This window comes from Anabas testudineus, chromosome 15 (genome assembly GCF_900324465.2).
Source record: "Anabas testudineus chromosome 15, fAnaTes1.2, whole genome shotgun sequence".
In the NCBI taxonomy this organism is placed as follows: Eukaryota; Metazoa; Chordata; class Actinopteri; order Anabantiformes; family Anabantidae; genus Anabas; species Anabas testudineus.
Genome location: NC_046624.1, coordinates 18,939,724 through 18,953,834, shown reverse-complemented (window position 1 = coordinate 18,953,834; position 14,111 = coordinate 18,939,724). Strand labels below are relative to the sequence as shown.

Below are 14,111 nucleotides of genomic sequence, written 5' to 3'. Positions count from 1 at the left end.
CTATGATGAACTATGACCTTTATCCTATATCTCTTCCTGCTCAGTGCTCAACAAAACAAACACGAGCTAATGTGAGAGGAAACAGATTAAACAGAACTCAACTCTCAGTACAGTAAAATCCACTTTAGCTGATGTTTGGACTCTCAGTTTATTCTTTTTTCCCTTTTTGTCCTTTTAGGGCCTCCATACAAGCTCATTACTGAGTAAATGTACTTTATTACTAACCACCTGTGTTAGTTACATCCCACCTGTTAGTTACATCCCACCTGTGTTAGTTACCTCCCACCTGTTAGTTACATCCCACCTGTGTTAGTTACATCCCACCTGTGTTAGTTACCTCCCACCTGTTAGTTACATCCCACCTGTGTTAGTTACATCCCACCTGTTAGTTACATCCCACCTGTGTTAGTTACATCCCACCTGTTAGTTACATCCCACCTGTTAGTTACATCCCACCTGTTAGTTACATCCCACCTGTGTTAGTTACATCCCACCTGTTAGTTACCTCCCACCTGTTAGTTACATCCCACCTGTTAGTTACCTCCCACCTGTTAGTTACATCCCACCTGTTAGTTACCTCCCACCTGTTAGTTACCTCCCACCTGTTAGTTACCTCCCACCTGTTAGTTACCTCCCACCTGTTAGTTACATCCCACCTGTGTTAGTTACCTCCCACCTGTTAGTTACCTCCCACCTGTTAGTTACATCCCACCTGTTAGTTACATCCCACCTGTTAGTTACATCCCACCTGTGTTAGTTACATCCCACCTGTTAGTTACATCCCACCTGTTAGTTACATCCCACCTGTTAGTTACATCCCACCTGTTAGTTACATCCCACCTGTGTTAGTTACATCCCACCTGTTAGTTACCTCCCACCTGTTAGTTACATCCCACCTGTTAGTTACATCCCACCTGTGTTAGTTACATCCCACCTGTTAGTTACATCCCACCTGTTAGTTACATCCCACCTGTTAGTTACATCCCACCTGTTAGTTACCTCCCACCTGTTAGTTACATCCCACCTGTTAGTTACATCCCACCTGTTAGTTACATCCCACCTGTTAGTTACATCCCACCTGTGTTAGTTACATCCCACCTGTTAGTTACATCCCACCTGTGTTAGTTACATCCCACCTGTTAGTTACATCCCACCTGTTAGTTACATCCCACCTGTTAGTTACATCCCACCTGTTAGTTACATCCCACCTGTGTTAGTTACATCCCACCTGTTAGTTACCTCCCACCTGTTAGTTACATCCCACCTGTTAGTTACCTCCCACCTGTTAGTTACATCCCACCTGTTAGTTACATCCCACCTGTTAGTTACATCCCACCTGTTAGTTACATCCCACCTGTGCGGACAGTTGTCAGACTTTATTTGTAGTTTAATCGCGGGTTCTTGGCCTCAGCGGGCTTCCGTAGATCAGCTGTTGCTTGTTGACGTTTGTTTTTCCGCATCAGCTGATTGTCCTCAGGTTTGCTGCTCCGTCGAGTGACGACAAACTATCAGCATGAATTCCTCCCCCCGACACAAACCACCAACACTTCGCTCTTTTTTGTTGTTTTGACAGCTCAGCAGCTCGGAAACACGCTGAACGTGAGTTAGCTCGCCTGCAGCTAGCCTGCAGCTAGCCCGAGGAGCTAACAGTCTTCATCAGCCGATGTGAAGTCAAAGAATGGAGGGGGTTCTGTACAAATGGACTAATTACATGTCAGGTGAGTGTCTGTCTGCGTTTTAACTCACTGTATTACACGACCGGACACACAAACAGCGGCTAAATGATGGTCTAACTGCTGTAAGATTCCTGTGCGTCACTGATTCATTGTGTAGATATGAACACGTTAACTCAGGTGATTTATGAACTCACTGTTCACCTGTTGTAGCTGAATATGTTTTATTCTAAGAGAGACTTTCTCAGCATAGAAGGGTTCTGCATAGAACAGTAAAGTGCACTAATGCAACAGGTTCCACCAGGATCAGGAAGATGAACCCAGAGAAACTGAGAAGAACCTCCTGTTACCATCAACCCAAATAAACTGTGACTGTGTTCTTCCTCAAGTCACAGTTTAATGAGCTACATGTTAAGATTCTACTGTTCAGTATTTACTTTTCTTACAGTTATTGTACAAATTGAATCTGTAGATTTCTTCAAGAAGCATTTTCACTATTTGCATTTTATTTTTTACTGATTTAAAGAATTACTCATTAGTTGAAGCTTTAGTTGTTTAATTGATTTAACTATGAAACTTCATCCTGTCAGATTTAATAAAATCTCATTTATTATATTTATTCTTTTTAATTTCTCGTTTGATCGAGGTGACATGTCCTCTGTCCTCAGGCTGGCAGCCCCGCTGGTTCATCCTGGAGAACGGAGTCATTTCTTACTATGACAGTGAGGAGGACGTTGGTAAAGGAAGCAAAGGATCCATCAAGATGTCTGTGTGTGATATTAAAGGTTCGATTTCCTCTCCTCTCCTCACTCATGGTACCATGAGGAGAAACGTGTTCTTCAAACCTTGTGTTTCTTTTTTTTTATTATATTTCAGTTCATCCAACAGATCCCACCCGTCTGGAGCTCATCATCCCCGGCGAGCAGCATTTCTACGTCCGAGCCGTGAACGCTGCAGAGAGACAGAAGTGGCTGGTGGCTTTAGGATCGTCCAAAGCTGGAACTCTGGACAGTCACAAACACAAAGGTGCACACAGGATGTTAAAGTGTCCGTCTGCTTTATGTGGGTTTGTTCTGTGACTTGAACACATCTGATGAACGTTGTTGGTTTTGGTCATGAACCAAAGTATTAGAGCAGAGTTTTGACCAGATGATGGCAGTAAACGTAAAATGAAAAGGAACCTCAGGGTTATATATGTGTCACAATAGTATTTAGTACATGTAATAGATGTTAATCTGTTTGTTAGATAATAAACATTTCAGTCTGATTAAAATGAACACAGTGTTGAAGCCGTAATCCGTTCATGTTTCATGTAACTCAGTTTAATGACAATAATCAATAATAATCAGCATGATTTGATTAAACGTGAAGAGAACATTTTTTAATAATTTAACAAACTCTTTGATTTAACTCTCCATGATTAAGATTAAACATCAGTATTTCTCCACCGTCAGGTCCAGACTGTCTGAGGACGAAGATGTCTGAAGTGCGTCTGTACTGTGACCTCCTCATGCAGCAGGTCCACACGATCCAGACGCAGCACACCACCAACACAGAGACCAGTCCCACTTCTGAGGTAACAGCTACATCAGTTCTTTGAGACCGTCGTTCCATTTTAGACTTTCTGATTGGTCAGAAGGGGGCGTCTCGCTCAAACACCTGTTCCTCGCTGTTAGTGATGTTCTGTGAGTCTGTGTCGCAGCAGTTCGACAGAACCTCTCCACCTGAAGATGAAACACGTCTCTACTAAAAACAAAAACTCACACTGCAGCTTTGAGTGACGCAGTTTTTACAGATGACTCATATCCTCTCTCTCTCTGTGTCCAGGCTTCTCTTCTCAGTGCAACCTGTGCAACTTTCATCAGGACTCTGGAGGAGTGCATGACCCTGGCTGGCCAGAGGTTGAGCCCTGACCTCCGACCTCCGGAAAGGGTAACAAGTACATTTTGAACTCATGACATGAATGTGTGTCTGCATATTGCGTTAAACTGTGATGATCATCAATCACCTGATGCCCGCAGACTAAAATAGACTAAATCTAATTAAAAACATGATTTACAGCAGTTACAGGAAATAAATCAGCTGCAGGAAAAATTTTATGGATGGATTTTATGACGGATCTTATTGCACCTGTCATAAAAGTGTTTTATTCAAGGAGCTGCAGGTTTGTGTCAACAGTGCTACTAATAAATATTCTCTCTTCTGTCCAGATGAGGCGATCAGTCAGTCACCCTGGAACATACAGCTTCGACAGGTGAGCTCCACACACACACACACACACACACACACACACACAGTGTGTAGCTTCCTCTCACTGTTTAATAGCAGCAGTAACTTTATTTGTGCCGTACTTTTCAAGCACAGTTAAAATGATTAAAAAACACTTCTGAGTAAAATGTTAAATTATCTTTTACATTAATAAAACCAGTTAGACAAACGTGATGGATAAATCTGTCTTCAGTCGTGTTTCTAACGTGTGATCTATGTCATGTTTGTAAAGATGTAAGGAAACTCAAAGGTTATAAAACTTTGAGAATGATCAATTACATCAAATCCTAAAACAACAAACAGTGTTGGGAACAATGCAAATGTGTAATATGAAGAAAGGTCAAAGGACATAAACACGACTTTAGTAGAACAAAAAAGTGTTTTTACATTAAAGTGTTTAGAGTTATTTAGGACACAGCTGGTCGTTTGTTTCTTGAACTCATAAAGTGTATTTGAACTTTTTTTTTTTTTTTCTATTTCTCAGATCAAGTGTGCTGAAGGAGTATGTGGGTGGAGGTCAGAGGTCGACTCAGTGCAGGAACCGGACGTGCTCTGACAGCTCCGTTTACGATACTGACCGTAAGACACACTCCATCACGTCATTTTACAGCCACCACATTAAAACCACAACAGGTTTATTATTATCTTGTTGCACTGACGGGTGTGAACTGGTTGGTTATATTAGGCAGCAAGTGAACAGCTGATGTGTTGAACTAGAACTACTGCTTTGCAGCTGTGTGGCTACGTCAGCCGGTCGATAATCATCCTGTCCTCTTACAAACATACAACAGAGAAAGCGGTCGTACAGCTGCTGTGCGAAGACGAACCCTAAAATTTCACCTTGAGGACTTTAAATTACATTTTATGTTTAATGTTGTTTGACGTTAAGCTTTACTGTGTCAACACTAGGTAAAATATTCAAATACTGACCTTTAAAAATATCAAATTTAAAAAATATATCTGACTTGCCCAAAGTTTTCTTCTTGAATTAAATTACACCCAGAACTTCCAGACAGGATTCAGTGTATATATTAGTTTTAATAAATGTTGTGTAGTACAGACTCTTAATTAGTCGTGGCTTCTTGTAAATCTGATGTTACTAGAGACTACATGAAGTTCAGTTATTTATTATTCAAACTAAAACCAAACACAGAACGACTTCATAAACTAAAAAGAGCACTCCAAAAGAGTTGGTACTGATCTCACTGATTAATTAACGGAATCAATTATAATAATCACAATGTTAATATACTGTTTTAACATTTATGTGCTGTTGACAAAATCTATGTCAGAGGGAAAAATATATTATTTATTAGAAACTAAACTGACAATTATGTTTTTGTACTAAAGGAAGTCGTGTTATTATCTAGTAATGCAGTGTATTTCTTTAAGGCTGGTTGTTTCTCACAGGACGGTGAGTGGCTGGAGGACGGTGGTTCCATCTCTAAAATACAATAGGGAGACGTACGTTTTGGCTCCTGTCTCCTCCTCTCTGCCGACCTCTCCTCCACAGAGCGACCCTCAGCTGTGAGCAGGTGTTCTCCTCTGTACTGTTCGGTCTTGGGTCGGCCACAGCGATGTGTAAGTTCTCTCCTTGAAGAGAAGACCCCACTCACACTCCCGACGCTGCTGCTCGCTCAGCTTCCTCTGTCAAGCTGTTGAAGGAGGCACAGGAAGAGGGGCAGGAGCAACAGTAGAGGAGGTGGAGGCAACTGCAGTGGCAGAAGCAAGGACGTCGAAAAGTGCCCTTGCCACAGGCCCACGGTGGGTGACAGACATTCCAGAGCCGTTGTCCAGTAGATGGAGCCGTCAGGCTGCCTGGAAAGTGGTGTACATCATGGTCGGGCAGCTGAGGACGTTGTACTCCCTCATGATGACACCCCAGCCGTTAATCCGGACGCCAGCTATCACACGTCCCTCGTAGTTCCACCAGCAGAGCTCCAAAAAGAGGCCTCAACAACACACACGCAGACGAGTCCGGTGTTAAAGGTGGCTCAACATCCACACGGTAATGTATGTGTCAGTGGAGTCACAAGCAAAACGTTTTAATCTCACCGCTGTGCACTGTCGACACCGGGCGTGTGAGAGGTCTTGAAGCGTCCTTTGAACAACCAGTCCTGGTGGCAAGAGGGGGAAAGGACACTGGAGCCTTGTCTCTGACAGCTTCAGCCAAAGGGAAACGATCTCCTGCGCCTGTACATAAGCTTGGTGACGCAGTTCCACAAGGGCGTGGGCCAGATCCATCACACGCTGGTACCCGCTGTGTCCGTCTGGCCCATGTTTGTCCTAGAAGACAGAAGAGGAGGAGGTTAAATGTAAAGCTCTACGAATTAATGATGAAAACATACAAACACATACAGTCCAAATGATGAGTGAGACTCACTTGCTGCTCCTCCTCCACCCTGGTGGGTGGGACCAGTCTGAGATGTTGATGACAACCAAGTGGCGGCGCTAATGGTCTCTGAGCTCCAGCCACTGCAGCTCTGTCAGTCTTCATTCCACCTGGAAGTTTAGGGCGCTGGCCGTTGTTCCTGAGGAGAGAGAGCCACAATATGTTAATCACACACACGTCACACGCACCATGAGGTTTAAAACCTTCACCTGGGATGAAGAGGATCAGGTGGAACGACTCCAGGAAAGTGGTTCCTCTGGTGCACCTGTAGACAGGGAGCTTGGTAGACAAGCAGCCGTCTTGGTGTAAAGCGCCAACTCCTGGAGGATCCTGAATGCAGCAAAGAGGACGGCACTGCATGCTCCAATTCTTCTACATTCGTTTGTGGTCGACCAGCAGGGCGCCCAGGGCATTCCGCACATCCCAGAAGTCATCAGGAACTCCTGGATGAGCATCTCCGTCTCGTCCACACCCCGCGTGTGGCAGCGACAGTGGTGGGCCATCTCCTTGGCAGACAGCTGGATGTAGTCGTCCCTCCCCTCCTCCGATTACTTGGCCTTGTCCAGACGGGCAAAGTTGTCTTAGTCCCACTCAAAGATGGCGTAGGACAGCTGCGCCATCAACTTTACCGTAAAGCGGGTGGCTCTCTGTGGTGCATGAGGTGCTACACGTCCAGCCTCACCACCAACACGTCCCACTCGTGGAACATGGCTACGACACGTCTTTCCCACGAGGGAACAGCAGTCAGTCAGACATTAAGCACCTGCCAGTGGTGAAGAACAAAGTTAACGTCACAACAAGTTCTTATGTGGCAACAGTAAATCCTGGAGAAGCTATACGCACCTGCCCGTGCTTGTTGCCCACAATCACATGTAGTAATGTTATTATATGACTGGTGCTTCTCTATTAAAACTTACTCGTGCAGTACATAAATCAAAGTACTGCAGGAATATTCCATTACAAGTACAGGTCCTGCATTCAGAATTCAGAAATGCCAATGTTTTTAAAGACTAGACCAGGTACCTGAGTGATCACGTGTAAACTCCAGATAAGCAGCAAGCAAGTTACATATGTTCTAAGAGGACACAGTCTCCTTACACACCCACAGAATCCTGGGTGATCTGCGTCCAGTATCAACATCTTTTGATGTGATGCAACTTGAGACATCTGTCATGAATCTGCATCTGAATGCTCAGAACAAACAACTCAACTGGCTAAATTTGTGTTTTGCAGGTGGGCTGTCCAGTCTCAACAGTGAAACATCTTCCATTCCTGAGAACAGACAAGACCCAACCCACTGACAGACACTGTCTATTCTCTGTGACGTGTAAACCTTCTGAACTCTGGGGGAGGCCAAAGTAAATCTGCCATTTAAGTGCACTTTAGAATCATAATTAAAAATTAATTGTCAAAAAGTCTTTTAACAACCATCACCTGCTGGTGAGACAAATAACACAGAAAATGGATTTCTGAAATGATCTGACCTAGACATTCTCTCCTAAACATAATTCTTCCAGTTGTGTTTGATTGCTGAAACAAAAGGTATAATGGTTTGTCAGTGGTGATACAGCTGAGTGTAGCTCAGGATTAGCTAGAGATTCTGGAACCATTTTAAACAGTCATCTTATATATTTGTATTTTTTGAGTGTGTACTTGTCAACGTGTCTCTGAAAAGCAACCACTACTGTCACTGTGAGAGCAGAACGCACTGCAACGTAAAGACAGACACAAGAAATTCAATGAAATCGTCAATTTGACAACACATGCCCAGCACTGAGAAAATAAAATATAAAAACTAATTATTAAACAGCTTGACATGAATATCAACACGAAACAAACATGTTGCAAGCATGGACAATACAAGCCAAATCAAGAAGTGCACGAAGTGGACAGAATGTCAGTGTTGTTAGAAATCAAGTTAATAATTTAAGTTTCAGTGTTACATTCTTCATTTGTTATTTAGCTATTTATAAATAGCAAACACCACTCAAGTATACATAGTGTACATGCCAAAACTGTGCAGCTTGCAGCATCTTTGTGTTTGGTTGAAGTGTTTGAATCAACAGCATCTTTTTTTTTTAGTTGTTTTGTGTGAACACAGATGTATTACACGTGTTTTGTTTTGCTTTATGTGTTGTCAATTTAAAAATGAAGATGTTTTATGTATTTGCATGTATTGTCTTCAGTCAAAATGCACTCAGGTTCAATATAAATAAGTGCTTAAAAGAAGCCAATGAATGAACAACAGGGGAAGGGGAGCAAAGTTCAGCAGTGATTTCAGACAATGCTTTTTGCATACATGGCAATGGAGAACTGTTTTCTTTGTCTCATTGTTGCTGCCTGAGAAGCTACATGTTCCTCTGCCAATGCAAACAACTTTGCATTCTTGCACAATGTCTACATCTGCCTCTACTCTTGTGTGTGAGGAGTGCAGAACCTTGTCCAGCGTGGACTAATCGGTCTTCACGGCCAAATGTTTCTGATGCCATTAAGAAAAACATTTGGCTTTTCAGGTTGTAACGGAGAAAATCTTTAGCATGCCATTGTGCTTTTCTTTTCAGTTCTTCAGTCGCCTACTCAATAGGTTTTTCTAGAAAAGTGTTGTGGAACATCAGGCCCATAAACACCTTATTAACATTTGGGGGATTATTGTGAGAACCCGTGTAAAACTCACTCCTAGTAACTTCTGCAGCACTCTTCCAGAAGACAAGCTCAACAAGTCCCAAAAAAATTAACGACACAGAAGCATGAGAAGGATTTTCCACAACCTGGCAACCCAAAGGTTCTTATTAATGATTTACATGTGACCTATAAAGCATTATTAAATTATTTTTAACTGAGCCACTAATTACAGCTAGTCGGTCAAACCCATTTAAGAAAATGTCATATTCTGGGGCTGCTGTAAGTAGAGCTTAAAAACAAAAAATAAAAAACACAGGTTACACCAAATTACAACAAAAGTCATATCAAGACCTTACAGAATATAAATGTATGTAGAATTATATAGAAAACCCAACACTCCTACTAAAACAAGCGCAATAACCGAACTAAAGTGCTGAATCATGACTGAATCTCGGATTATGTTTTATTGACAGCTTGTTCAGTTTTGCCAAATTAGTGGCGAGATTTTCACGCCTTTAGTGACTTTGCACAAAGTGATGTGTGGTTGTGTCCGTCTTTTCATTGTGAAAATAAAAACATATTTTAAACTAAAGCTAAATGAATGGTGTTTTTTTTTTTATTGAGTATTAAGTAATTGTAATTAACAGTGACAGTTTTTAGTTAGAAGGGGCCTGGAGAACGATCCTACTGTGTGTGTACATAGGGTGTGTACTTAGGTGTCTTTATGCGTGTACTTGACATTGATGACTTCAATGCGACCTACTGTGTACTCACTCGACACCAGAGACAAGCGCAGTCACCTGGGCGTAAACATGCATTTGCATTGACAAACACAGGTATGTGAAGCAGCTGTCGACTCAACCTGACAGTTGAGCTGCATCCTGGACCTGAAGAGGAGAAAGTGGAGGTATGGGTAAGTACTCTTTTCTGATAAATGAATACTTTTAATGTAATGTCTTTGTCTTTTATACAACCAGAACGTAAAGTTATTCATTTTAAAATGATGTCTAACAGAGAATCTCTAGTATTTATGTTTGAAAAACTTCAACTTACCGTTTCAGCTCTATAGTTGTTATGAGTCGATGAACAAGCAGTGGATTTGAATTTGAAATGAAGTTTTAGTATGAGTTTGTGTTTGTGTTTTAACCACACAAGAAAACAAATTATATAAACATCACAAGATAGAAATTAACATTAACTGAAAATTCAAAGTAAACGGTAATATACAAGTAAGACAATTAACATGACTGACACTTCAACTTTATTTTAAAAGCCTAGAAATATAACAGTGATGTGATTAACACCTGTCAAACACGAGGTGGTGATCTTGGAATTGTCGTTAGTTAGATCTGAGTTTTTCCCCCTTTTCCCCAGTTCAGTAGTTTGTTGTCAAGTTTGTAATTAAACAACATCCAACTACAAACACAAGCCAGACTTTCCAACTAATTCTTATTCTTATAGATCAGTTGTATTTAAATATCTCTGCTCACTTGATATAGAGTTTTCATGCTTTCTTAATCGCAGCAGCTGGTGTTCAGGTGTTGACTCAAGATTTGTGGGAGGTGCAGTTGACCTACTTTAGCTGGCAGTTTGTGTCAGATAAGGACGTTCACAGTCACAACTTTAAGATCTAATTCTGTATCACTGCTAATAGAGTGGTAAAGAGCTGTGATGGATGTGTGATTTAGTCACAACTAGTGAGTTTGAATTAAATTTTTAAAACTATCGATACTGATTCTTAATGTTCCTTCTCTTCTCTTCCTGCTTCTATGTTTTTATCTTTTACATATTCTCTGTGGTTCTGTTGGTCCAGACCACTCTAGAGGACTTCGGCCGTACTATGGAGACTCTGCTAAGCAACAGTATGCACGAAGTCCGAAACTACTAAGGGTAACCATTTATACTTACATATACCATACTTACATATACCATACTTACATATACTGTTCAGTATATCACAGCCACTGTCTTAATGTCACAGGGGTCAGCAGAGGTCAAAGTTGAATGCATATGATCATATCTCAATAAAAACAAATAAATAAATTTAATTCTACTTTAAATGATGGCATTTTCAATTAGGAGATAAAATAAACTGTAGTCGAACAGTCCACTACCGCCACCCACTGGAAGGGAGTGTGAACTGGGACACACACTAGACCTCGTGTGTCTTTGAAACCGTGACCAAGTCAAACAAACACACTTCTGATTCAGTCTCAAAAATCGCCTGGATAAAAATTCATTGTTAGCTACTGTTACGTAGCTGCAGGTACATAAAAAGCAGCAGGTAGGTGTATTCTTAATTTCTATGATGACACATTTTAATGTGCAGCAGGATTCATCTGCAGCACATTAAAATAGCACATCACTAATAACGTTGGATGAAGCAGCTGAGCTTGTTGCAGGTTTAAATGATCTCAATCATGTTGTAATAACATTTCAGTTTCAGATTTAACTATAGAAAATGTATATCAGCTGCACACGTGCAAGTATCTAGGACAGCCCCCAACTAAATACACATACCTGGTGCGTGGTTTGAACAACCCCATGAGGGTCAAGCTCACTATACTGAGTCAGTGAAAAAGGTCATAAATAATTTAGTAGAAGACTGTCTGCTTGTCTAAATAACTAACTGACTGGATTAATTGCAGCCTGTCTGTCCTTACCTCTCTCTGTGTCCAGGATAGATCAGGAAATGAATTCCTTGGCCTGTCTCGCTGTGCTGCCTGCTACAACCACAATGCAAACTCTAAGCGGTGGCACGGGGCCAACGGTGAATCCAGCTCTTCAGCTGAAGACTCTGAATCGGAGGTGGACTGCGAGTCAGAAGCAGAGTCCAGCTCCAGCAGCAGCTACTCTGGGCATGTTGTAGCAGTACCTGCAGCACCTGAGAAGGCAGAAACAGACAGGATCTCACCTGTGTGTGAAAATGCTTCTGAATGTGTTAGAGAAGATGGAGATGAACAAAAGGGAAATGCATCGCAGAGTCAGGAAGATAAAATCAGGGCAAATGGGATGACTCGAAGAGCTCCACTTGTCAAGTCTTTCTCCCTGCCCTCATCCTTTACTCCTCACCTCACCCCCTTTTCACTCTTGCCCCGCCCTCCAAGAATTGTCTCCACACTCCACCTGCAGGTGTTACCTGAGGAGCACGACAACGACACCTTCTTCACCATTCGCCAAAACCTGTTGGGAAGAGAGCACGAAAACACAGCGCCAAGTCAGGAAGGAGAGGGAAGAACTTACAATCTGCTGCCTCCACAACCATTTCAATGGCAGCAGATGGGGTTGCCATGGCAACAGATGTCGCAACTAGCATTACAGCAAAACCAGTATCAACAACAGCAGCAGATGTCGTATCAATACCAATACCAGCAGCAACTACCTCAACACTTTCCTCCCCTATCTGCTCAGGTTCAAATGTTACCACCACCCCCACTCCCTGTACTACACCCTCCCGCAATGCTACAGCCCCAACATGTACCCCAGAGCCATCTGCATGCAGTCACATCACAACCATGCTGTTACCCAATGCAGTTTCCCTTCACATACTGGAGCCATTACAGTAGTGGAGAGTTACCCAGATGGTAAAAACTAATAATACCTGTATACAGCCATTCAATGTGAAATATTCAGTAGAGCCTCCACATATTAAATATTAAATACAAGCTGTATGTTTCAGCAGCTAAAACACATGTTAATGTTGATTAATGTGCAAAGTCACTGAAATGTAAATAAATAACCTTTACCCAACTGAATGTGCTTTTCATCTACTATAGGACATTTCTTCTTTGGAAGATGCTTTTATTCAAAGAGACTAACAAGGCACAAAGGCAGGATAAGCGTTAGGAGGTCTTGCTCAAGGACCCCGCCTGAAAATAGCACAGGTGGGATTCAAACCCCAGTGGCCCACAGTAGTTTGCTGCATGTGCTATAAAACAAAACAATAAGATAAAGAGGAAACCCACAGTTAATGGTGCAGAAAAATAAAAAGGCTTTGCCGGCTCATGCAGCGGTTTGTGACTTATCTAAGCAGATGCTGCTAATGATGATACTGAAAGTAAAACCTTCTGTTTAGAGTAGTCTAGTAGGAATATAGTACACTCCTGTAAGTCCAATCTGCTATTTCCAATTTAGTTGTTTTGATTTCTTGGTTTTGGCTCCATTTTAAATATTTCTGATAGTCAAATTAAGTGTTTGGTGATCTTTGAATTTTTGTTTTCCAGATCCATCCAGTCTCCAGCGTACTGCAACATTTACTTGCCTCATGTATCGAACAGAAAGAGAGCTATCCATCAGATATAGAGCCACACTTTCATTCCTTCTTGGTGAGATCAACCTTAATATCAACTGTGTCACATTACAAAGAATCACTGGACGACTAATATAAAAAACACATACACACTCTAATCTTTGCACGTCACAGATGTCAATCACTGCAACTCATCAACAACAACATAGAAACTACATTACATTACAACAACTAACTGCAACCATTTAAATGAGTAGAAGATGCAGGTGTTTGTTAGCCAGAGACAACAGAGCAGTCTTTCCCTTCTCACCTTCACAGAGCAGGAATGGAAAGTTTCCAACTACGTGAAAAAAACAACAAGAGGCTCTTTGTATGATGTGTGCGTGGTTTGTTCCACCTACAGTAGCCACTAAGTCTCTCCAGATGTCTCCTCTGACACAAAGTGTTTCCACTACAACTCCCAACACACACAGGCTGATGTCATCGGTGGCATAGGATGCAGGTTTCTGAGTTGGGGGTAGAAACATTCAAATGGAGATGGAGAGAAAAGTGGAGCAGAAAGTAAAAGGCAACTTTCTTCTCAGTGTTTTCTCAAAAAAGTCACAGTGAAATGGAAAATAACTTTCACATAATGCAAAAAGATCTACACATTAAGTGCTTTTGATACTTAAGGTATATATTTGCATTTAAATGCGGGATTTTTACTTGGATCTGAATATACATTTCCATCTGTCTTCTGAGAATTGCTCTTTTAGCTCTTGCTGTGTGAGAGTACACTGAGAGCAACAAAAAAACAAAGTCAAATTCCTTGTATGTGTACACACACTTGGCTGATAAAGCGGCTTCTGAACATGGTAAACACTAAGCCAGCCAAATGAGTGCATGCAAGCTTTGTTGGCAGCAGACT

General features: G+C 41.7%; 3 protein-coding genes across 4 annotated transcripts; 2 read left to right on the top strand and 1 right to left on the bottom strand.

Annotated features, from left to right (window-relative positions):
* Positions 1-1,418: 1,418 nt before the first annotated feature.
* Positions 1,419-9,545, top strand: plekha3 (pleckstrin homology domain containing, family A (phosphoinositide binding specific) member 3). Its single transcript, XM_026356383.1, has 9 exons — positions 1,419-1,477; positions 1,574-1,718; positions 2,342-2,458; positions 2,550-2,699; positions 3,128-3,249; positions 3,501-3,605; positions 3,884-3,927; positions 4,426-4,520; positions 7,567-9,545. The coding sequence occupies exons 2-9, from the start codon at positions 1,679-1,681 to the stop codon at positions 7,632-7,634; spliced, it is 741 nt and encodes a 246-aa protein (XP_026212168.1). The 5' UTR covers positions 1,419-1,477; positions 1,574-1,678; the 3' UTR covers positions 7,635-9,545.
* Positions 4,527-7,560, bottom strand: LOC113159608. Of its 2 annotated transcripts, XM_026356386.1 has the most exons (3): positions 6,325-7,560; positions 5,997-6,227; positions 4,527-5,893 (listed from the first exon to the last, which is right to left on the bottom strand). In XM_026356386.1, the coding sequence occupies exons 1-3, from the start codon at positions 6,691-6,693 to the stop codon at positions 5,849-5,851; spliced, it is 645 nt and encodes a 214-aa protein (XP_026212171.1). In that variant the 5' UTR covers positions 6,694-7,560; the 3' UTR covers positions 4,527-5,848. The 2 variants fall into 2 exon arrangements, with proteins under 2 accessions (XP_026212171.1, XP_026212170.1); XM_026356385.1 differs by having other exon boundaries at positions 4,527-6,227.
* Positions 9,546-9,827: 282 nt separating the features above from the next.
* LOC113159254 lies at positions 9,828-12,561 on the top strand. Its single transcript, XM_026355858.1, has 3 exons — positions 9,828-9,868; positions 10,769-10,845; positions 11,635-12,561. The coding sequence occupies exons 1-3, from the start codon at positions 9,865-9,867 to the stop codon at positions 12,541-12,543; spliced, it is 990 nt and encodes a 329-aa protein (XP_026211643.1). The 5' UTR covers positions 9,828-9,864; the 3' UTR covers positions 12,544-12,561.
* The last annotated feature ends 1,550 nt before the right edge of the window (positions 12,562-14,111 follow it).